This window comes from Hyperolius riggenbachi, chromosome 5 (assembly GCF_040937935.1).
Source record: "Hyperolius riggenbachi isolate aHypRig1 chromosome 5, aHypRig1.pri, whole genome shotgun sequence".
In the NCBI taxonomy this organism is placed as follows: Eukaryota; Metazoa; Chordata; class Amphibia; order Anura; family Hyperoliidae; genus Hyperolius; species Hyperolius riggenbachi.
The window spans coordinates 299,564,982-299,589,089 of NC_090650.1; the positions used below are offsets into that span (position 1 = coordinate 299,564,982).

A 24,108-nucleotide genomic window follows, 5' to 3' on the forward strand; every position below is an offset into this window, starting at 1 on the left:
ACTTTCATTGCGGGATATTTTGTCCCGAGAATATTTTTTTTTCTGCGCATTTTAGCGGGAAAAAAGAGGGAAAACCGTTAAAATTGCATTACTTCTCAGGTTTTCTTCAATTCTAGTAAAAAATACAAAGTGCTACAGTAGGTAAAAGACATGCCATCAGTATTAAGTCCCCCAAGGATAGATAGCCAGATGTGTGCCCAGTATCAGACCCCCCCAGTATAGCCAGATGTGCCCCCCAATATCAGCCTCTATTATAGCCAGATATGTCCCCGCATTTGCGACCCCCCACATTTATATATACAGCTGCGTATCCCAATAAAGCCCCCCTCATTATAGCCAGATGTGTCCCCAGGATCAGTGCTCCCCATCATAGCCAGATGTTCCCCCAGGATTAGCGCCCCCGCCCCATTATTGCATATGTGCCCCCCAGCATTAAGTTATGTCCCTCAGGACCATCAGATGTGCCTACCATTATGAAATCCCCCACCCCATTACCCTGATGGGCCCCAATAATAATTTCAACCCCCCCACTTCAGATTTGGAACCCCCACCCTCTTATGGGCAGCCAGATGTGCCCCCCCCCTTACCACTATGCCCCCCCGGCTAGATCGTTAAAAAAAAAGCCCCTGCAAGATGAATATCTCACCTGAACTGGTTCCTGTGATCATCCTGCAGCTCCAGCCTCCATTCACCGCGCTTCAACTCAGCCCTGTGATACCGAACATCGGGTCCCGGCTTGATGATGTCATCAAGCCGGGACCCGGATATTCAGCGTCACAGGGCTGAGAGAAGAGCGGTGCATGGAGGCTGGAGCTGCAGGATGATCGCAGGAACCAGTTCAGGTGAGATATTCATCTTGCAGGGGCTTTTTTTTTTACATTCCGACCACGGAGGGGGAGAGATGAATGATCACGCTGTTTGCTACAGCGTTGATCATTCATCCACGGGGGGGTCACTAATTGGCTACAAGGGAACATGTTCCCTTTTGCCAATTAGTAAGGCAGCTGACAGTGCCGGGGGGTGCGCTCTGAAGCGCACCTGTTCCTGCACAAAAGCGCTGCAAGCAGGTCAGTATATCTACGTCGCTGTGGCTTGGAGGGTGCCACAGCTGACGTAGATATACTGTAGTGGAGGGGAAAGTGGTTAAACATATGAAAAAAAAATATCTCCCAGAACAAAAATCAGAAGAAAAAGTTAATTGAATGGTATGTTCAGGGTCTGATGAAGGGAATCAATCCTGCAAGCTGGGGGGGGGGGGGGGGGGGGGGGGGAAGGGAGGCGCCCTATTGGGTACTGCAAGCACAACACTTCTGGCGCCCGAATCTGGGGGACATCTGCTATAGGCACGATACACGACCTGATGAAGCGATTTTTAACCGCGAAACGCGTAGTCATTAATTGAGTGCTCCAATAAAGATTGTTTTCCTACAAACCACTATGGAATGACTGCTCATTAAGGTAGGATTGTTCCATTTGCTACTAAAATTACTTAAAAAACCATCTAAACAAATATCTTCTATATCAGGAGCATATACCAATTTTTGACCAGTAGTTTGATTGAAACTGATCTATGGTCTACCTGTAAAAATTGTCCATCTACAACAGAAGTGTTGTGCTTGCCGTACCCAATAGGGCGCCTCCTATCCCCCCCCCCCCCCGTGTTGCTACATAATCCCTCCCTCCAAGGAATAGGGGTCACCGCCTGGCAGGTGGTAACCATTTTCAGAGGAGCTGCGACCACTGAGAGTACCCCACAAGGCCGAGTGGGGACGGTACTTCCCCACATGCGCTTTAGACTGGTTGCCCTACACGCAACCCAGCCTTGTGAGTATATTTGATCATTTCTTACTAACTGAAGTAACCACACGTGAGATACTACACCAGATTGGGCTCCCGGTGTCTCCCCGTCCCTTTTTCTACCCTCTAAGCACAGACGCAATCCTGCAAGCTAATACTTGAAAAGAAGAGTGCAAATAGAGTATTACTCAATTTTGATACTACAAGAGCACTAAACATCTAAATTCTGCTATAGGGTATCCATTTAATTTGACTGTAACTCATTCATACTGGAAATGATGCAATGAGACAAACTGGCTCTAGGAAGTTCACTACAACAAATTCCAAACCATTGTGAATTGTTAAACTAGTTACCATACAATACTACAAAATACTTTTCTATGGGTTCCATTAGCAAAGAGCAAGAGATTATTTATTTCATCTTTATGATGCCTTACATTCCTTTCAGAGCTAAATCCTGTTTTTTGGCAAAGTATGCTCCCTTGACTGATCGGACAAGGAGATTTTTAATTTACCCAATCTGTTACCAACTCTTGCCTGACCTATTACCACCCTGTCCCACTTCCTTATGCTTCCCATAGAAGCACCGTGGCGTAGTGGTTAGAACTCTCCCCTTGCAGCTCTGGGTTCTTGATTCAAATGTCAGCCAGGGCACTATCTGAACAGAGTTTGTATGTTCTTCCCGTGTCTGTGTGGGTTTCCCCCTGGCACTTCGGTTTCCTCACACATCATCAAAACATACAGATAAGTTAATTGGCTTCCTCCCTAAAATTGGCCCTAGACTGCAATACATACAATTCTTACATATTATCTCAGTCCTCACTATCACCTCAATTATCATCAGGCTTTAATTAGTTTACAGAGGAAAACTATAATTTATGGAATATACAGTGAAACACTTTTTAGTGTTGCTGGTACTCTGGTCTTTTTTCCTTAGAATAAGTTCTCATATGCCCAGTTCAACAGGGTTTGCTATTTAAAGTGTGTGTGCGTGTGTGCGTGTGTGCGTGTGCACGTGTGTGTGTGTGTGTGTCTGTGTATGTGTGTCTGTGTGTGTGTGTGTGCGTGTGCACGTGTGCGCGTGTGCGTGTCTGCGTGTGTGTGTGTGTCTGTGTATGTGTGTCTGTGTGTGTGTGCGTGCGTGTGCGCGCGCGCGCGTGTGTGTGTGTGTGTGTGTGTGTGCGTGTGTTTGTGTGTTTGTGTGTGTGTGTATGTGAGTCATTCCTGCAAATGACTCCTTGAATGAAGATGTTTTCACTTATAGGACACAATACTTAAGGTATGCACTCAAGATAAAGTGAGCATCCAACTCCCTGTAGATAGGAGACTTTGTAGGATTAGGGCACTTTTAGGTCTGCAGATACGGCAAAATGTTCCATGTTTTCCTTAGCAATATTATTTATCAGGACTTATACTGACAGATGTAGCTATATCTGGGAATGAGATCTGTATTTGCAAAGAGAATAGAGCAGTAAAGTGATAAGGGCCATCCAACGGGGAAATAGAAATGTAAAATCCCTATTCAAAACTTAGAAGATATGCAGCTGTTTAAACAGATAATGTCCTCAGTAAATGTTTGCTGCTGCATCAAATATAGTGGGGGATTAATAACTAGATGAGAGTTTCTTGGAGCGATTGTGTTTATCATGTGCAATTTACTTGTAAAGTATTCACGGCATGACATTGAAATGCATTGAGAACAGGCTGATACGCTTTGAATTCAAATCACTTTCAAATTTCTTTTGGAACAATAGAGAACAGATAACTCGACAGACAGGCAGATAACCTGAATCAGGATATTGTTTTAAAATCAGCCTAGTCAACATGTGAACACTTTTACCTGTATTGTTCATCATAGATGTGCATCTGCTGTTCAGAGAGGAATATTTCTAAAAATCATTACCTTTGTGAATGCTATATTCTTGTACCCCTTCTGCCATTAATTATACTGTACTCACTCCTCTGCAGCAGATTGAAAAGCAAAAGTCAAATAGGATCCTGCTAAATTAAAAGAGACAGTTTTTAGTCTGATTCTGACAAAACATATGCTAAATAATTGTCATCCAAACTAATAGTTAACAATTGCTTCTGGGGATAGTTTTAAAGTGTATCCATGGTGTAAAAAAAGGTTTGCTATGCTACTCTGATAAAGCGTGTTAACTTTGATAAGGTGTGATATCTTTGATAAGGTGTGATATTTTTGATAAGGTGTGATATCTTTGATAAGGTGTGATATCTTTGATAAGGTGTGATATTTGAGTTATCACGGTTTAGTGAATTAAGCCCTATGTGTGTCTGTATGTGTGAAAACATGCACGTTTATCACAGAAACTAATGTAATTGATAGAGAAAATGTGTGCAGTGCTTCACTGCTGTCTGTTTTGTTCTGCAAGGGGAAGCACATTCAAGTGTGCAATAGCCATTAGCCAACTAAATAACATTGGTTCTCAGTTTACCTGTGCAAAAAGTGTGGGGGGGGGGGAAGGGGCTACATCCAAGGTTTTGCAGGTATCATTCCAGTTCAAACAGCAGTTCACCACTGTTTGGTATATGTATTCACTAAGTGTTTTGTTATTTACATTTTCTTTTGTAGAGATTTAGTCATGCAGTTGGCCTGTTTACAGCTCCATTGTATTCATTCATGGATGATTAGAGGTGGTCCCGGTGACTGTGGTTACTTCCAGCACACCTTGCAATTTCAATAACATCACCAAACATGGGCACACCCCATCTTGGGCATTAAGAAAGCAGGGGAGTAACTAAAATGGAGGACTCCTTTTCTACATCTACTATAAGTGACAGCAAGATAGGGAAAAAGTAATTAATGGCTAATTTTACTCTGCAAGAAATGTAATTCTTATCTGAATGTGTTTACATGTATGTTAAATTTTACAATTTTTGTGATACTGGTCCTTTAAGGATGACGGGTCTCGAAATGGCTCCATTTTAAAGTATAGGGCGATTGCGAACTTCATGTAAAGTTTGTGGTAAATGGGAACTGTTCACCTGTGAATATGTTCATAGTTGTGAACATATTTAGTAGTCATAAATTACACTTGTTATTTATGTAGGTGTGTTATTTTTACCTGATGAAGATATTGATCATTAATACATTTTTAAAAAATGATATTAATAATTGATTTATGAATTATGTATATATTCAGGTTTCAATTTTTAAGTGGAACTGAAATCAGCATGATAACCTTTATGGAAAAAATATATATATTTTACAATTTATGGAAATCCTAAAAAAAAATCAGAAGTGTAGAACTTGGTTTCACTTTGCCAGGGAGCACTGAAAGGGTTAAGCCTTGGTGTTTACTGTATGGGGAGAGAGCTGCCACCATGCTTCTGCAGTCTATCCAGAGCTGCTGATAAGAACTAATAAAACAATTTGATCTCTGGAAACTGAACACAGAATCACAGCAGTGGATTTTTTTTCTGCACATCGCCCAGCTCTGCTTTCTGCTGAGCCTGCCTTACACCCACAGCAATGCCCAACTCTGCACTGAGCTCATGGAGGCCATCACCCGCAACAACTTGGCTCCGTATTATGAGAGCTTATGCAAGCACCTGGACTTGCAGGTTGACACAAATCTGTTGAATAAAATGAATAAGACCAGTAAGGAGGAGCTGAAGAGACTGGATAATGAGCTGGAAGATGCTGAGAATACTTGGGTAAAAGTGAGATTAGAGATGCAATGATGACACAGGCAGAGTACCTGTGTAGGATCGGTGATAAGGAAGGAGCATTGACGGTTTTTTGGAAGACTTATGATAAGAAAGTTGCTCTTGGTAACTAAAAAATTCAGAGAATAGGTGTGCCAAGACCAGTATGATAAGACAGTTGCTTTTAGATCACTTGGAAATTGTGTTCTATCTGTTGGCTTGTTTTACATGAATAATGATCTTATTAAATGGAACACAGAAAAGGCTCGTAGCCTATAGAAGAAGGAGGGGACTGGGATCGCAGAAACCGTCTGAAAGTTTATCAAGGACTGTACTATGTGGCCATACGGGACTTCAAACAAGCAGCTGAGCTCTTCCTTGACACAGTGTCTACATTTACCTCCTATGAGCTGCTGGATTACAAGACCTTTGTCGCATACACAGTGTATGTCAGTATGATTGCACTGGACTGGCCAGACCTCAGAGAAAAGGTTATCAAAGGAGCAGAAATCCTGGCACAGTCTGGCAATACTACTTTTCATTATATGAGTGTCCTTATTTTTTCTTCCCGTCACCAGGTTTACCAGGAGCTCTCCAGGTTTATTGCTGCTGGTAGACTGCACTACAAGATAGACAAAGTGAATGGGATATAGAAACCAACAGGCAAGACAGCAAGAACTTGCAGTATCAAGAGACCATCAAGAAAGGAGATTTATTACTGAACAGAGTGCAGAAGCTGCCTCGTGTCATTAATATGTAATGAGAAGACTCTTTTAGCTGGGGTGAATGGATCAAATGCTCAAGACCTTTGTGTTGTCTATAAATACCCGGCTGCTTAGTTCCTCTAAGTGACAGAAGATGCGTTATTTATGGTTTTTACAATTTTACAGTATGTCAACGGTACAGTATGTACCTAAACTAAAAGGAAAAATTCACATTACAGGGATGTACACATGATTATATTCTGACGTGACCCAAGTAAGAGTTGAAAATCTTTCATACCTTATAGACACTTCTTTTTTTAAACAAAATTCATGGTTATTTGTCATTTATGTTCTCTACTGTTCTCCACTGTTTTTCAATCTTTCTAAATAAATGTCTTTGTAATCATTTTCCATTCTCATTTCTGCACAGACATCCTTTTGCTTCTACCATCCTCTAGTCGTTACACATTGCTTATTCTAAGATCTTACAGTGCAAGGCTTACATTCTAACATAAACTGCTGACAGCAAACAAATGCAGCTTTTGTGCAAGGTTTGATGACTTTTTGTCTTTGTGTTTGAAATCTGCAGAATATTGTATCAGCACCAGAATGAAGAATATTATGTGAATATTATAATATATATTGTGTCTGTTCTAACAGCAAACAGGGTTTCCCCCTTCATTGCAATTCAATGCGCACACACAAAAACAACTGAGCATTGTTACATCAGTCACAGTGAGATGTTGAAATAAAGAACTAGTCATTTTCTGCTTATGGTAAAATATTTTTTAACTCTTTGTTCTTTTTTTTTTTATTGGTGTCTTTTATTTAGAATATTTGAGACGATGCAATCATGTATGCTAAAGAACGGAATCCACAAGTATGTGAATAGCTGCATATGTTGAGACACATAACGTGTTGAAGTTTGCTTCTGAACAAACATTATGAAAAACCTACCTATATGGCTGACTGTTCTCTTGGAACTCTCTCTGTTATGGCCTTGTGCCTTATGTATGAATTTCATCAAGTCCGTAACTCTGCAGTACTCATCTCCAAACCACACCAGAGTAAAAAGAGGATGGCAATGGGAACCATTATATGTCCTTGAGGAGCAACCTATCACACAACCAATATATATTGGACAGGTAAATACTACTGACATAAATTAGAACTAATATTAATAATGATGGTAAGCTTGAATATGTTTCAATAATTCATTATTGTCTTGATTATTATTATTATTTTTATTTATTTTTTTTAGATTCTAGCTTTCTCTACCTCATTTGAACATACAGCATTTTTTTATTGCAAAATATGCCAGAAAGATTAATACATTTACAAAAAATGTAATAATTCTACTTGTTTTGTAGACATTTTAGAAGTCTGTAATAAAATAAGAACTTTAAAAATGCACTTCATTGAGCAAAACCTGAACATTGAAAAATAAATGATTGTTGAATTTAACTTATTTATTATTCTGTTATGTAATATTAAAGTCACATACTTCATATTAGGACAGTGGGTGGAGCTATGCAACTCATTCCTTTAAAAATTGTAAAAGTTAAAATACATGTAAACACATACAGATAGGAGTCACCATGAGCTTGCTGGTTAGTCTGTACCTCTCGGATGTACAAGCCCTACTCCATAGAGCCAAATTAATCCATGCCATGCACTGATGAGGATCAAACAATCCGAAACAGTCTGCATGCATGTTGGATTATTATGGCTCTGTACAAATTAACAAGCTGACACATCATTGTATTCCAGCGGTTCTGGGGGTGTGTTTAGCTTCTAAGGGTACAATGATTAATTTTCATATATTTAGCAGTGTTGCTCTGGGAGACATCTCAAGCTCACTCCAACCTGAATTATTGCAAATTCTTTCTGTTTTAGGAAAGCAAACTTTTTGTTCTGCTTAATGTTACACTTTCACTTTACATTCTTACATCTGGAGCTCTTGTGTCTGTAGCTGCTAGCTGATAACGCTCCATAAATTGGACAGCATACCAAGGATCACAGCAGAGTCACTGCAGAGACGATACTTAGGCAAAGGTAGATACACTCAGGTCACAGAGATGGGAAACACTGCAGCAGGATGTAATCAGAGCAGTCAAGTGTGCAAACCCACAAGTTACAAACAGTGTTGCATATCGGCATATACTCAGTGACTGTGAGGCAATGTGCAGCTGTGTGGCTATGAGGCTGGGCGGTGGATAGCCATAAATAGCTGCAGACAGTAGAGATAGCGACAGAGAGAGAAGTAGTTTAGAGGGAGAAGCAGCTTAGTATACCAGGAATTCAGGCACGCAGGCATAAACTGGTCTCTGCATCAGCCGACTAGTAGAAAAGATCAGCACAGTCTTCAGCGTCCCTTCTCTGCAGCTTCTGATGCTCCTGGGAAGCGTGTGATGTCACATCCTCCTCACTACTGAGATCCGCTGGATTCCACATCAGGTTGCAGTGTCTGATTGTGCTAGGGCTTCCGCTGCACTCTGCACATGGGGGACACTACCGCAGAGCTTGTGGGGAAGACCATATGGCGCACATCCAGACCTTAAGATGCAATGACTTTTTCCACACACTTTGGTAGAGAAAAAGCACGTCTTATTGTCCAGAAAATACGGTATTACTAACTAATACACACTGCCTGGCTGTCCTGCTGATCCTCTGCCTCTAATACTTATAGCTACCTAGACCCTGAACAAGCATGCAGATTAGATGTTTCTGACAAACATCTGACAAGATTAGCTACATGCTTGTTTCAGGTGTGTGATTCAGACATGCTACTGCAGGCAGTAAGATCAACAACGAGGACACTGGTATTAATAAAAGAAAATAATATGGCAGCCTCCCTATCCTCTCACTCCCAGTTCCCTTTAAGTAGGTACACCACACCTGCTACCCAATTCCAGGAAAACAGATAAGAGGAGACTGCATGACAAAGGCAAGACTCTACCCAATACAGTGATGCAACTACCACTCCTGTGACTGCACACGGGGCAGGGGGTGGGGTACCAGGGGCATACAGGAGCACCTCCACATAGAAGTCAGCCTGGTCCAGTGGTTCTCTATAGAGAATGTACAGAGGGGTAGCTTGATTTGTCTCCTCTCTTTCTCTCCTAGGCCCTCCCAGACCCCCCCCCCCCCTCCAGTACACCCTCCCCCCTCCAGTACAACCCCTATAAAGAGTAGCAGCAGCAAAAGCAATAAGAATCTTACCCGATCCAGTGCCGGACTGGGTCCCCATGTGATCTGTCCTACATGGCTGTAAATCACACTCTACTTCTTGGTTCACATTTGTTCCCACTAGTGATCCTTATATATCAAATAAAGTGATTATAGCATTTCTGGTACAAATCTGGTGCAAGGTCATATGGTTGGTTAAGATAGCATGTTTGGGGTCTTCACAACTTACTGGGAAAGTCAGCATTTTCATTGCATTTGTCTGCAGTTCAGTTTCTGGTTCAAAACTGCAAAATTAGTCTTGAAACCCAAAATATTAAACTTTTTTCGCTCATTCCCATCATGTACTGTATGTTTCTTTAGCAAACCTGTTTCTGCTTTTTCACCAAATATTGTTTTTTCACATATTCAGATTGATGACTATTACTGTTATTCAACAATCTGTCCTGGTGCTATGATGCTACGCACTTGCAGCCATGTATATACACAATTTATAAGACACCTATAATTTACACAAAAGTACTAAAGAATTCACACCTCCACACCCTTGTGTCAGTGCAGGGCTTCTGGAACTGAGTGCCGGTGCTGGTCTCTCACAGGTACACCGCTCCTGTGCTGAGCCAATGCCAAGAAACAAACACAGAGACCGCACTCAGAAAGCTATTCAATCACTGTATTGAAAAATCAGAGCGAACAGAGGCATACAACGTTTCGGGCGTAGCCCTTCCTCAGGTGTGCCACACCCATCACCAGTGACACCTTTATACCCCACCCATAACATCACATGATCAATCACATATATACAATAAAAGAGGAACTACACATATGCGTCTACCTCAATACATAACTGAGTTAGGCCACCCTACTATGCATAGTTCAAACAAACCAACTTTCTGCGAGAATTACATATTCAGTTACTAGCTTTTAAACATTGTAACGATACCCATTTCACAAAGTCCTGTATTGGATATCGACGGGCAACCATGTAGAACCTAAAGGGAAAAAGAACATCACATGAAGCATTTTAGACTCAAATTCTCATTCAGGCCATTAGGCTGTATACAATTAAATTTCCTAATCCATCTCGCCTCAAGCTGCAATAGAAGTTTCTTCCTATCACCCCCTCTTGGAGGCACCTGCACCCCCTCCAGTACACACCATCTAAGTTGGGCCACTGTGTATCGCTGATTCAAAAAATGCCGCTACACAGAAGTTTCATATTCTTTCCTGCCTTGTGCAAAGTGGGTAATATCCCTTTTGTGCCTTTGTATTCTCTCTTTCACAGCTCGTTCCATTTTCCCGACATATACCTGCCCACAGGGACACTTGAGTGCGTATACAACATAAGCACTCAAGCAGGAAAACCTGCCCCCTATAGGCACCTGCATGCCGGTTTGTGGATGCGAGATTGAATTGCCCCGGATGATAGCATTGCAACAATTGCAATTGACACAGGGTATAGTGCCACACCGATTGCTTGGCACTTTATCCTTATGCTGCACTCTAATGTCAGGTTTGTTGACCCAGTTGTTTCTATAAGTTACACAAGTAGTATAAGGCCGTACAATATAACTACATAACTCTTTATAGAGACAAAAGGCTGGGGTGGAATAGTAAATAGCACTCTCTCTGGTTTGAATCTAGGGTAGGGAAATAGAGGAAAGAGCCCTGCATATCGAAATACTTATCTTCAACTCAGCGGTATGCCTCATGTCCAGGCAGTACTACAGCCTACAATGTTAATTGAGGCTATAGTGGACTGGGGTGTTTAGATTTGGTGATACTTGGCAAGTGATGACACTATGGCTAATGTGATGGACAAGCAATGGTACTATGGCTATAACTTATGATGGATCTAAAATGAAATCTGAAATAAATATATATAGCAGTGATACAGCAATATATGTGTATGAATGGTGTGATGCATCATCCATCTAGAAGTCCACTTGCTGAAAAAATTTTTTATATACATATATAATTTTCTGTGGAATGTGTTGTTTTCACTTATTTGTAATCATGTATGAAGTTCATTCAAGGAGTTGATTTTGTTAATGCTGTGCTTATGGCAGACCAAATCAAACTAGCTCATGCACTGCAGTCTGTCATTAGGATCATTTTCATACTCAGATGTGCAATTAAATAGTAAATGTATTCATCATTTTTAGAGAATTATCTTAATGAGACATTTCATTGCCTTCTGTGTTTGTATTTTTAGCAAGCGTACTGCCTACAGTACAAGATTGTGCCCTTTAATTGTCCTGCCCTGTTTACAAGCCTGGAATTAACCAGGTTTAAGTTCTAACTAAGTGGAACATTTAATTGGACCCACAGGGTACAGAAAACAATTAATTATCAGTTTTGTTATGGTCTGTGCTAAAGAGATAGTCTGTGTTATACACTATTAAATGAATGCCAGCACATCCTTCTCTGTTTACTTACTCACTAAGGCTAATTTAACTTACAGTTTTACAGTTATATACTGTACACATTATGTTAGGCATTAATTAATGCAAGAATACAGTTACCCTATATCCATCACCACCCCCCAAAAAATCAAATGCTGTGTAAAACATAAATAAAAGAGTGCAATCATCATCAAAACATTTTTTTTAAATCTAAAAAGTTCAAAGACAACAGAGCAAATATGAAACTGAGCTACATTAAAGTCTGATGAAAAAAGATACGCTCATTTTAAATTTGATCTCAGTGATATCTTTCAAAAAAGTTGAAAAAAGGACATTATAAGGACACTGTGCTGCATCATCTATTCTTCTAAATGGACTCTGTGCCAAATGAGCTTGGGCCAAGAGACGTTAATAGCATTTCTAGATCATGATCATATATGTTTTCTTATATCCATAGTAATGTTGTAACTTGTATTTGTGAATGCAGTGACCACTGACCAATCGGATTCACGTATTGTATAGGAGTGTTCCTGACCCCATGCAAACATTTCTACTAAGAGCTGTTTTTAGTGCAGTGCTGTCTGAGTGCCCATATAGTACTGGATATTTTCCTTGTCCCTGGGTTAACAGATCCGTTGAAAGGAGAATTGGAATCTGCATCTTATTCAACAGAATTATAATCAGATCTACGGGGACAAATTCCAAGGTGCTGGGACTCAACTAGTCCATTGCTAGGCAGATTATTCATATGCAAATGAACATATTTTAACTTCATTGCTGCCCTCCATGGGAGTGTTTAAACAATAAAATACACATTAAGTGCAAGGTGAAAATCCAGGAGATTCCCAAGTATCTCAGGCCAATTTCTAGAGAATGAAATGGCTCTCTTGCCCTGTGTTAATGAGCCAATTATCAGTTGACTATTTAATGATAATGGTGTGCATGGAAGATTTGTGAAGGCTAAAGCCATGCATTTTGTTGAATACTATGCAGATAAAGCCAGAAGTTCTGTCGATGAATCAGACCTTTTTACTCTTTATCTAAGTTATTTTTCACATTAAGATCTCGGGGCACTGCTGAAGCCAGCCTCTTTTTTTTTTTTTTTTTTACAATAATAGCCTCAAACGGTCAAACCTCTTGCCTACATTGTTTCTGACAGTTCTGTAGAGATGGCCCGAAAAGTTCGCCGGCAAGCAGTATTCTGCAAACATCGCATGTTCGCATTTGTGGCAAACAGCAAACATTAATATTTGGCGTGTTCGATTCACCCCCTATATATCATCATTGAGCTAAATTTTGATCCCTTACCTCACAGTCAGCAGACAAATGGCAACCAATCAGCTAGCACCCTTTCTTGGACCTCCCACCTCCCTATCAAAAAGCAGTTGTGGTGGCCATATTGGATCAATTCTCTGCTGGCTGCTGACTGATAGTGAGAGCAGGTTCAGACTTTGCTGCAGATAGGTAGGGAAAGTATTAGCTAGGCCTGTGTTCTTGTTCCTTACTTGCTGTGAAAGTACTCCAAAAGCACTCCAAAAAGCCCTTTGAAGGCTAGCACATCGGTCTCCTGTGTTTCTTTTTTTTGTGTGTGACACTCCACAGCCCACTGACACCCAGAGTGGTGTGCACACTACTGCTGTTGCCTCATTAAGTTACAGGCACAGAACCACTCCAATGCATTATTATTTCAATATATTCTGATAGTACTATTGTAACTCTCTGTGTGAGACACTCCACAGCCCACTGACACCCAGAGCTGTGCATAGTGTGATTTCTGCCCATTGGGATTTAAAACCAGACTTTGCATCAACTCTGTAAATTTCGGTGAGACTTTTGGCATGGATCCCCCTCTGGCATGCCCCTATCCAGGTGTTAGACCCCTTGAAACAAGTTTCCCATCACTTTTGTAGCCAGAAACAGTCTTTGTAAGTTTTAAAATTTGCCTGCCCATTGAAGTCTATTCTCTTTTGCAGAAGTTCACATTCGCCGTTCATGGACAAAAAAAATCTATGTTTGCAACATCTCTACTGTTCTGTCCCAATGATGCCTCATCTCACTACCCCCACACTGCATTCAATCAGACTCTACTGTTATTCTCTTGCTGATTGATAAACTGGGTGAATGAGGTTATTGATTGTAACAACTACACCCCTTTCCAGTTAGCTGCAAATGGATAGAGTCTACTGTAATAGTAATTATGGAGACACTCTTCCAGAAGCTAATGGATACCCACTTTACCCAGGTGAAAGCCCCAGTGCAACATAAGTGCTGGATAAATGAGGGCCTAAGTCAGCATAAGAGGGTAAGACCTGTCTTTAGTGTTGTGGCATCATGGGGAAGCAAAGAGAGAGAACATTTTAGGCTTTCATAGGCATATGTATTATTTGCATAAGAAAAAAGCTAAACATTTCAATCTCAGGGTCATGTTAAAAACAGCTGTCTCTAATTTAAAATTGATTTAGAAACAGTATGCATTTTCAAGCATCAAGAATACAGCTTTTGAGCTTTTAAAGCAAACCTGTGAAATTATTAACCAATAATAATGATGATAAAAAAAAAACTTACTTGAGTTCTTCTGACTCCATCTGTAAGCATAGCATATACATTATCTGCCATTTTGTATCTCTGTCCGCCATGTTAAGTTCTAAGCTTCTAAGTCTCTAACTAAATATCTCTAGCTTATAGCTTAAAGAGTAACTGTCAGGCTGCAGAAGCTAATTTAAACCTCTATTCTCCTGTGTTAAACAGTTTAGACGGAAGCCAAAAAGGCAATAGTGAAGATAAACATCTCTCTTACATTTGATGTGTGCTTATCAGCAAAGCTGTTAGACCCAAGAGGACGCAAGCCGCATACCATACTGCAAAGCATTCTGGGGCCCTCCCCTCGGCTGCTAAGGAGAAGTTACAGTATCAAGTTTCAGCAGCTTGTAACTCAGTCTAGCTCACAGCACTAATAAATCTCGGGCAGAGTACACTGCAGGAGTCCGCTATTGTTCCTAGCCACATGGCTAATTAATATTCACTGCACACTAGTGTTATTCAGTACGAGCTTTTCTGTGATCAGGAAGCAGGCAGGACATGACGACACATTTGGCTTCATAGGAGACAGACAAACATGGAACCTGCCATAGCTGTCAGGAGCATCAATCTCTGCATATACTATATACAAATTCTGTGAAGTACAAACGTGGACAGTGAAATGCATATGTAATGTAAGTACAGCCAATCTTTAGCTACTGATATATGTGTTTATTTTCTCTGAGACCTTATACCTAACAGCTCCTCTTTAAAACCACTTCGCATTCAGTCGTTTTCACTTTATGCATCCAAGCAATTTTCACCTCTCATTCATTAGCCTATAACTTTATCACTACTTATCACAATTAACTGATCTATATCTTGTTTTTTCCGCCACCAATTAGGCTTTCTTTGAGGGGGTACATTTTGTTAAGAGCCACTTTACTGTAAACACATTTTAACAGGAAGAATGAGAAAAAAAACTGAAAAAATTCATTATTTCTCAGTTTTCGGCCATTATAGTTTTAAAATAATACATGCCTCTATAATTAAAACCCATGTATTGTATTTGTCTATTTGTCCCAGTTATTACACCGTTGAAATTATGTCCCTATCACAATGTATGGTGACAATATTTTATTTGGAAATAAAAGTGCATTGTATCTGTTTTGCATCCATCCCTATTTACAAGCTTATAATTTTAAAAAAAATAGAAATATTTAATCTTTACATTGATATTTAAAAAGTTTAGACCCTTAGGTAAATATTTACGTGTTTTTTTTTTTTTTTATTGTAATGGTTTTTTTTTTTTTATTAAACATTTCATGTGGATATTTTTTGGAGGGTGGGATGTAAATTGTCATTTCAAATGTGAATATTTGATTATTTTTATATTTTTTAACTTTTAGGTGTAATTTTACTTTTTGGCCACATGAGTTTGTTTACGTGACGTCACTCTAAGCGTAACGTACGCTTAAAGGGATGCTAGAGCCAGAAAAAGTGAAGCTTCCGGGAGAAGCTGTCGCTTTTTCTGCGGGGGAGATGAATCAGTGATCGGGCACCATAGCCCGATTCACTGATTGCCTGGCTAACGAACCGCGGGCCGGGAGCGCACGTGTGCGCGTGATCGGCGGCGGGAGCACGTGGGAGTGCACATGGCCTCCTGGACGTAACTTTTACATCCAGGAAGGTTAATTGGTTAAAGATCAAAGAACATATTCATCATGCACTCATTCATACTCACTTCTGCTTTTCTGTCTAAACCTGGCTGTACGGGAAATTCTCTAACCACATCGGCCCGGCCTAAACCTAACGTATGTAAATTAATGGCACCTGCATTTATATCACAAACATGTTTTTATGGGGATTTCCTTTGTAACTAGAGGAAAGGTTGTTTATCTTCTACGCCTGCGCAGCCATCATAATTTGTGAATAAAAGATGCTAGATTCTTAGTAAAGATAACCTGATTCTCAATTGCAAAGCTGTGTCTGTTTTTCATTTGTAGTTGCAGCAGGTTCACTCTCTGGTACCAGATAGAAATCACAAAGCATTAACATCACTAAGGTCTTCCCTGAGGATCTGGTGGTCTAAAGGTCCAATTCCTTTCACCATCCATGCCATTTTCCCCACTCCCAGTCATGATCTTCATCTGTAAAATCTCGCATTGAAATTTAATCTTCCCAGCTAAAATGGCTGTGACCCTGAAACTAGTTCTGGGGCACTGTGGCATGTTGGTTACCTCAGCGGTTCTTTACTCACGTACAGGGGAGAGATGGGAGCATGGCTGTAGGAAGCGGCACATTTTTAGCTGCAATGGGCGTGCACATGGCATCCTTATTGAAGCCTAATGCTCCCCTTCCTGTTTGTCACTCAACAAGCTGTCAACAAGCTGGATTTACCAGCAAACAGTGCAAACCCGGGGTAGCAATGGACGGCACAAAAAGGGCAGACAGCATTAGCAGGCATCCAGCTACAAGGGAATGCTACAAAAATAAGGCCCTACCATTGCTTCAGGTACCCTTTAAATATCATACGGGGCAGTGCATTATACTTTCTTTGCTACAATGTATTAATTGCCATACAGGACCACTGTCAGTTGATAAGCAATTGAAAGTAGTTTTACTGAGCATCTTACCTAAGTTACAGTCTATGAACGTGCATTTTACAGATATACCACTTTTAAATTAATCAAAATGTCTCTGTGTGGTTTTTTAACAGTTAAAGTCAGATTCTGACAAAGAAGATGGTTCAGTGAGATACATTTTATCGGGAGAAGGAGCTGGGACCATATTCATTATGGATGGACATACAGGAAGGATATTTGTTCTAAAAAAACTTGATCGAGAAGAAAAGCCATTTTATACGCTTAGAGCGCAGGCCATAAACAGTTTAACAGGTGTCCACGTGGAAACCGAATCTGAATTTGTAATTAAAATTCTGGATATTAATGACAATGAGCCAACGTTTATTAATGGACCTTATATCGCTGAAGTCCCAGAAATGTCTCCTATAGGTAAAGTATATGCTTGGTGTGTTGCTGTCAGCAAGTAGTAGTTTTATTTCATGTTATTTTATTTTAGGCTAATACATAACCATTGGGGCATCAGGATTTCAAAAGGGATTATAGTACATCTTACTCAGAGTCATTAAAGCTCTCAATACAGGGACAGAAATCAATTCCCTGTATGAGTGTCTTGGCTACAATTGTTTGAAAACTAACTTGTGCATGGAGCATCAGAGAACATATTGACAGACCCTGGCATGCAGTGTGCTTTGACCAGGCAAGTTAAAATGTTTTACCTAAATTTATCTTCATGCCAGTAAATTCTATAATATTGGCATAACAGGTCATTTAAAGGGGAATTCTACCTTTGTTGAGAAAAACTCAATGTTTTCATTTTAGCACTATACATTGCAGGGATAAATGGCAAATGTTATTTTAGCTTGATTGTATTGCCCTATGTTTTTATGCACATTTTTTCTACCAGAAACTTCTGCAGATGTGATTGTCAAAAATATGTTGACAGTCAATAGATGGGTACAGTAATTAAAAATAAGAGACAAAGTTTCCAGTCCTGTGAAAAAAGAGGAACATTTTGAAGAGTCTCATGGCACCAGTACTGTAAACAGAGCACTGTTGCCATGACTACAAAGAAAAGTAATTGAAGCTTGCTGTTAGTTTTTGGAAATTCATATTTGGCTACAGATTCAAGTAATCATTGTTAATAAAATTAGATTGCAAAATGACTTGTGCAGTACCCACCTATATTTATGGCAATGTTATACTGAAAATGGAATTTTAACTTTAAACCACTAGCTAGCTATATGAGATTAGTATGCCTGCAGATGCCAGTAGGGAACTTTGGGATGCAGGGTAATGTGGGGTAATATTATCTACCTGTCTGATATCACTAGTCAAATTAGGAGTCTACTACCCTTTCTTGTTATGGAATACTACTAAATTGATGCACATTTTACAAAGTGGATCGCAAAGGATGGTACAGTACGTGTAAGTGTACAACACGTGTGCTTACAGTGTATAAGTATATAAGTGCACAATGCATTTGTACAGCTCATTGGTGTATAGTGTGTGTAAGTGTACAGTGCATGAGTGTGTTTACAGCAGTAGGCACAAAAGTGCACAGTGTGTGTACAGTGGGTGGGAAAATGAACATAGGGGGTTGAAGTATAGTAGATGGCTAAGTGTACAGTGCATGCGTGTGCACAGCACATTGTTAAGTGTACAGTTTATGTGCTACAACAAATAATTAAAAAAAGTAATGTGTTTGATAAGTGATAATACACATTTACTTTAACTATTGAAAAATTGACCAGCTTACATGGGGGTCACAGAGTTAACAGTTGTTGTGAGTAGTACCCCATCTACTCCCAAGTTCTGTTAACTTTTTGACCCCCATGCAAGCTAGGGGTAATACTCAGGGAATTGTGATACCATTTTGTCTCACCTCTCCACAGCAAAAACAGGTCAAGTAGTGACAGCATGGTTAGGGACATCTCAACTAACTCGGACAGTTAGCCTCATTTTCTTCAGTGCCAAAATGAGTGTCGGGTTGCAGTGTTCTTTGTTATATGATGCTGCCTTTTTTTGGAGGAAGGCTACAGTTTATGTGCAGTTGCTTTTCTCCAGTTTCTGCCAAGGGATGGCCCTTTTTGACACTATGGCCTCGATTCATAAAGCATTAACACATGCGGTAATGCTGAAAACAGCTGACTTTACCGAGCACTCAGGAAAGTGTTAATTCATAAAAGCAGTTACCGCATGGAAAGCTACAATTACTGAGCAGTGGGGTAAATTACCGACTTGAGTGGGAAATATGTCAGTAAATGTCAATTCTTAAAAGTTAGAACATGCAATAACAAGCCAAAAAATTACCGGCTGCTCTGGGCTGGCGATAGGAGAGTGATAGGAGAGCGGTAACACTGTGAAAGCCACAAGCAGAGGGGGATAAGATGTGACTGACAGGAGCAGAGCCAATAGAAACAGCTCCTGTCTGCTTCAGGTCCTGCTGATCCGATGCTGATAGGAAGCGCAGGCTTCCCGGGTGAAAGAAAAGTTTCTACCACCCACGTAGTGAGCAGAGAGAAAGGAACAAATAACATTTCCTTCAGCAGTGTTTAACCTCTTCCATTCCTGATAGGTGCTTTCCCCTATACTAGCTGCTTATCTTCAAAGCAGGGCATGTGTGACGTCTCCTAAAAGTTCATTTAAGCTGTGGCAATTAAATAAAATGTTAAGAGAGACTAATAGACAGATTCAGAGCCGAGCAGAGGCAGTATAACAAACAGTATAGTAAAGCATGCACATCTAAAGGGATGTCGGGATGCATTGTAATGCCCTTATTGCAGTAGCGTCATGACGGGGGTGCGGGGGGTTCGACCCACACCAGGTGGGGTGCCCCCGGGCCCTAGCCTCCCTAGAGGGGGTGCTCTGTAATGGAGGGGGAGCCGCGGGGAGGGCAGCCCGACCTCTCCCTCCCTTCCTCTCCCCGGGCCGCCCTCCATGCTCCCCCTTCCGAGTGCAGAGTAAGCACGAAGCCGCAGGGAAGCGCTGTACTAAACTACCCACCTCCCTGGTTCCAATCGCCGCACTCGCCGCTGATCTTCTCCTCTCTGTATAGATGCTGATACACACGCTGCTTCCGGCTAAACAGGAAGCAGCATGTGTATCAGCATCTATGCAGAGCGGGAGGAGACTGGCGGCGAGTGATCCTGTGATTTTATTGCACTGTCTGTGGATTTTTCAATAAACTTATCAGCCTTTTTTACTACAACCTGGCCTGGTTTGCGGATCCCTTTCTTGCTCATCTATATACCATGGTCTGGCTCACCTGATCCTGCACTGTCTGGTATGTTTTTTGGGGGTTTAGAGCGTACATGAACTTTCTTTGCTGCTGATCCTTATCTCAGCTAACAACCTCAAACCCCATTAAGATGTTCTGTTTTACATAAGGCATCTCAATGACATGTATTTATGCTTGAAAAAAATCTGTTTTCCCTTTTGATGTTGCATGTATAAAGCTGTCTGTACCATCAGCCTAACAGGATGTAAACCCGACGAAGGCTGCAAGGCCGAAAGATTGTTTATTCTGATTAATTTGTAGTTGTAACGATTGGTGTCAGCAAGAACAGATTTTCTGATTATTGGTGATCTGCAGTATCACCAATAATACAGATACTATACCTGATTATGTGGTGATCTGCAGAATCACCAATAATGCGAGTATAGCGAGACACAGGACAACCAGATGTAAAAAGAGGTGTTTGGTGCAACAGTAATACAGATAGAGATACCAACTCCCCCAGAGAAGCTGGTAGAGGAAGATATCTCTATAGAACACAAGGATCAGCACTCCAGAAAGCTGGAGATGCAGATGAACTAGTAATCAGTTCACCCGAGGAGCAGGTGGTGCACAGTAAGACAACGTAAACTGATGGCTTGATGGCTAAGAGCTCCCTATTGCCAATATCGTAGTTCCTCTCCGCTGGAGAGAACCTACGAGAAAAGAAGGCACAGGGATGTAGTTTGCCTTGAAGGCCAGAGCATTGAGACAGCACAGCCCCAACCCCAATCTCTGATGCATCCACCTCAACAATGAAGGGGAAGTTGATATCCACGTGTCTCAAAATGGGAGCAGAACAAAATAACTTTTTCAACGTAGCGAAGGCAGACTGTGCCTCTACTGTCCATTGGTAAGTGTCAGCCCCCTTCTTGGTAAGGTTGGTGAGGGGTGACACTACAGAAGAAAACCCTTTGATGAACTTCCTGTAGTAATTGGCGAAGCCAAGAAATCTTTGGAGTGCCTTCAATCCTACAGGTTGAGGCCACTCCAATACAGCAGCGACTTTTTCAGGATCCATGGAGAGACCTGAAGTGGAAATAATATATCCCAAAAAAGGAACATTAGTGACTTCAAAGAGGCACTTCTCTAACTTCGCATACAACGAGTTCTGCCTCAATTTTCTTAAAACGAACTTCACATGTTTCCGATGTTCGGTTAGATTGGGTGAGAAAATCAGTATATAGTCCAGATACACTAGCACACATTTTCCCAGAACTTCCCTAAAGACTTCATTGATCAACTCCTGGAAGACGGTAGGAACATTACACAACCCGAAGGGCATGACCAGATACTCGTAGTGCCCATTGGGCGTGTTGAATGCCGTCTTCCATTCATCACCGTCCCTAATGTGTACCAGGTTGTATGCTCCTCGTAGGTCTAGCTTAGAGAAGATTTTGGCATTAGTCACCTGAGCAAACCAATCGTCAATCAAAGGCAGTGGATAGCGATTTTTCACTGTGATCTTATTTAAACCCCGATAGTCAATACAAGGTCGAAGCCCACCGTCCTTTTTCTGTACAAAAAAAGAACCCAGCCCCTGCTGGTGACCGGGAAGGACGGATAAAGCACTTGGCCAGATTTTCTTTAATGTATTTCTGCATAGCCAGCTTCTCTGGCCCCGACAGATTATAGAGATGGCCTCTAAGGGGCATACAACCTGATCTTTACTCTATGGGACAGTCGAAGCTCCGGTGTGGTGGGAGTTTCTCTGCTGATTTTGGACAAAACACATCAGAAAATTCTGCGTACTGCACTGGCACCCCTTTCACCTGAACCTTGGTGGCGCAAACAACAACTTTCTCCAAACAATGATGATGACAATGGACTGACCAGCTTTGTAGCTGACCTTAAGCCCAGTCGATCTGAGGGGAGTGTAGTTGCAACCTTGGAATACCGAGGATTATGGTGGAGGTTGCCATTTGCAGGGCAAAGAACTGTAGTTTCTCCTTATGTAGAACCCCTATATTACAAAACAATAAGGGGGTCTGGGAGAGAGGCTGTCTACACTGTAACGGAGAGTCCACAAATGCTTCTGTGGCCATGACCCGACCCTCCCAGGTAATGGAGCAAGGGAGGAGTAAGCGGTTATTAGCTAGAGGTAAACACGGCTCGCCTAGGGTATTACCTCTGACTACACCTAGGCAGCAGCGTTTCCCGACTTTTTAGGGCAATTCTGGACAATGTGACCCTCCTCAGCACAGTATAGACAGAGTCTTTCTGACCTTCTGTGATTCTTCTCCACTTGTGTTAACCTAGACTGACCGAACTGCATCGGTTCATCCTGAGGTGACGAGGGTGGAGAAGAGGCATAGGAAACAGATCTTACAGCATTTCTGCCATGGGTTTGATTTTGATAGCGAAGGCGGCGATCAACCCGCACCGCCAATGAAATTGCTTTGTCTAGAGATTTAGGCTCAGGATGACCTAACATCAAATCAGAAACTGCATCGGATAGTCCTGACAGGAAACAGTCTAATAAAGCATATGTTCCCCATCTAGCTGATACAGCCCACCTCATATATTCTCAGGCATAAACCTCCACTGGATTACGACCTTGTCTGAGAGTCTTTAGTTTCCTCTCAACCGTGATAGCAATATCCGGATCATCGTATATAACGGCCATGGCCTTTAAAAACTCCTGAACTGAGGATAATGCCTCATGCCCTGTGTGAAGACTATATGCCTATGTTTGTGAATCTCCTGACTAAAGGGTCTTTATAAAGGTTACCCTCTGGTTCTCAGATCCTGACAGATTGGGTCTCAACTCAAAATAGGATAGCACATGGTTTCTGAAATTCTGAAAGTCAGATCTATGCCCAGAAAACTTTTCGGGTACGGACATACGAAGATCCGTAACTGAAGGGGATCACACTGTATCAATAGTCATTTGAAGTACTTGTACTGTCCCAGACAGTTGAGTGATCTGAGTCTGTTGGGTATTGATCACCCGGTAAGATTGTTTACTGCGGTGGTCAGGACTTCAACCTGACTATGCAGTGCGTCCATAATGTTTGGTCTGCTGTTCTGTAACGATTGGTGTCAGCAAGAAGAGATTTTTTGATTATTGGTGATCTGCAGTATCACCAATAATATAGATACTATACCTGATTATGTGGTGATTTGCAGAATCACCAATAATGCGAGTATAGCGAGACACAGAACAACCAGATGTAAAGATAGGTGTTTGGTGCAACAGTAATACAGATAGAGATACCAACTCCCCCAGAGAAGCTGATAGAGGGAGATATCTCTATAGAACACAGGGATCAGCACTCCAGCAAGCTGGAGATGCAGATGAACTAGTAATCAGTTCACCCGAGGAGCGGGTGGTGCACAGTAAGACGACGTAAACTGATGACCCGTGGAGCGGGTGATTCAGACTGTACTGCAGCCGGTGATCACCTGAAAGACAGGAGATCAAGACTGTACTGCAACTCCTAATTACCTGAGGAGCAGATGACGAGGACAGTACCATAGTTACTAGGCACCTGAGGAGCAGGTGATTAAGACTGTACTGCAGCTACTGGTCACCTGAGGGACAGGTGATTAAGACTGTACAGCAGCTACTGGTCACCTGAGGAGCAGGTGATTAAGCTGTACGGAGGATCCCTCACCAGGGACTAGGCTCACTGGTGAGGGCAGGGGAGTCAGACAAGCAGATTCGGCAACAAACTGACAGATACGGTACAAAGACAGAAGGCTTAAATCAGAGCTCCTGCTGGTTCTAGCACACTTTGGGATCTGACTAAGGTCTGAGTGCTAACACGTAGCATTTGCAACAGCAGACGAGGAACTACTGACAGGCAGGTCCTATATATACTGAGAGCGCCCCACAGCGCCGCCCCAGTCACTCAGCCAATCAGGAGCACTGCTGGAGTCAGCTGACCGGCCGATCAGCTGACTCCCCTTCTATTCGCATAAAGGTCCTGTCGCCTGGTGCAGCCCTCAGTCTATGTGCAACTGACGGA

The 24,108-nt window shown here is 41.5% G+C and overlaps 1 protein-coding gene and 1 pseudogene across 1 annotated transcript in view; both read left to right on the top strand.

Moving 5' to 3' along the window:
- The window catches only part of LOC137518794 (cadherin-19-like), a 154,542-nt gene that overhangs the window by 14,745 nt on the left and 115,689 nt on the right, over positions 1–24,108 (top strand). The window contains exons 2-3 of the mRNA XM_068237111.1: positions 7,003–7,315; positions 16,998–17,292. Coding sequence (XP_068093212.1) covers positions 7,115–7,315; positions 16,998–17,292 — 496 coding nt within the window. The 5' untranslated portion in view covers positions 7,003–7,114. The remainder of the gene's footprint in view (positions 1–7,002; positions 7,316–16,997; positions 17,293–24,108) is intronic.
- LOC137519401 (26S proteasome non-ATPase regulatory subunit 6 pseudogene) lies at positions 743–6,119 on the top strand (annotated as a pseudogene).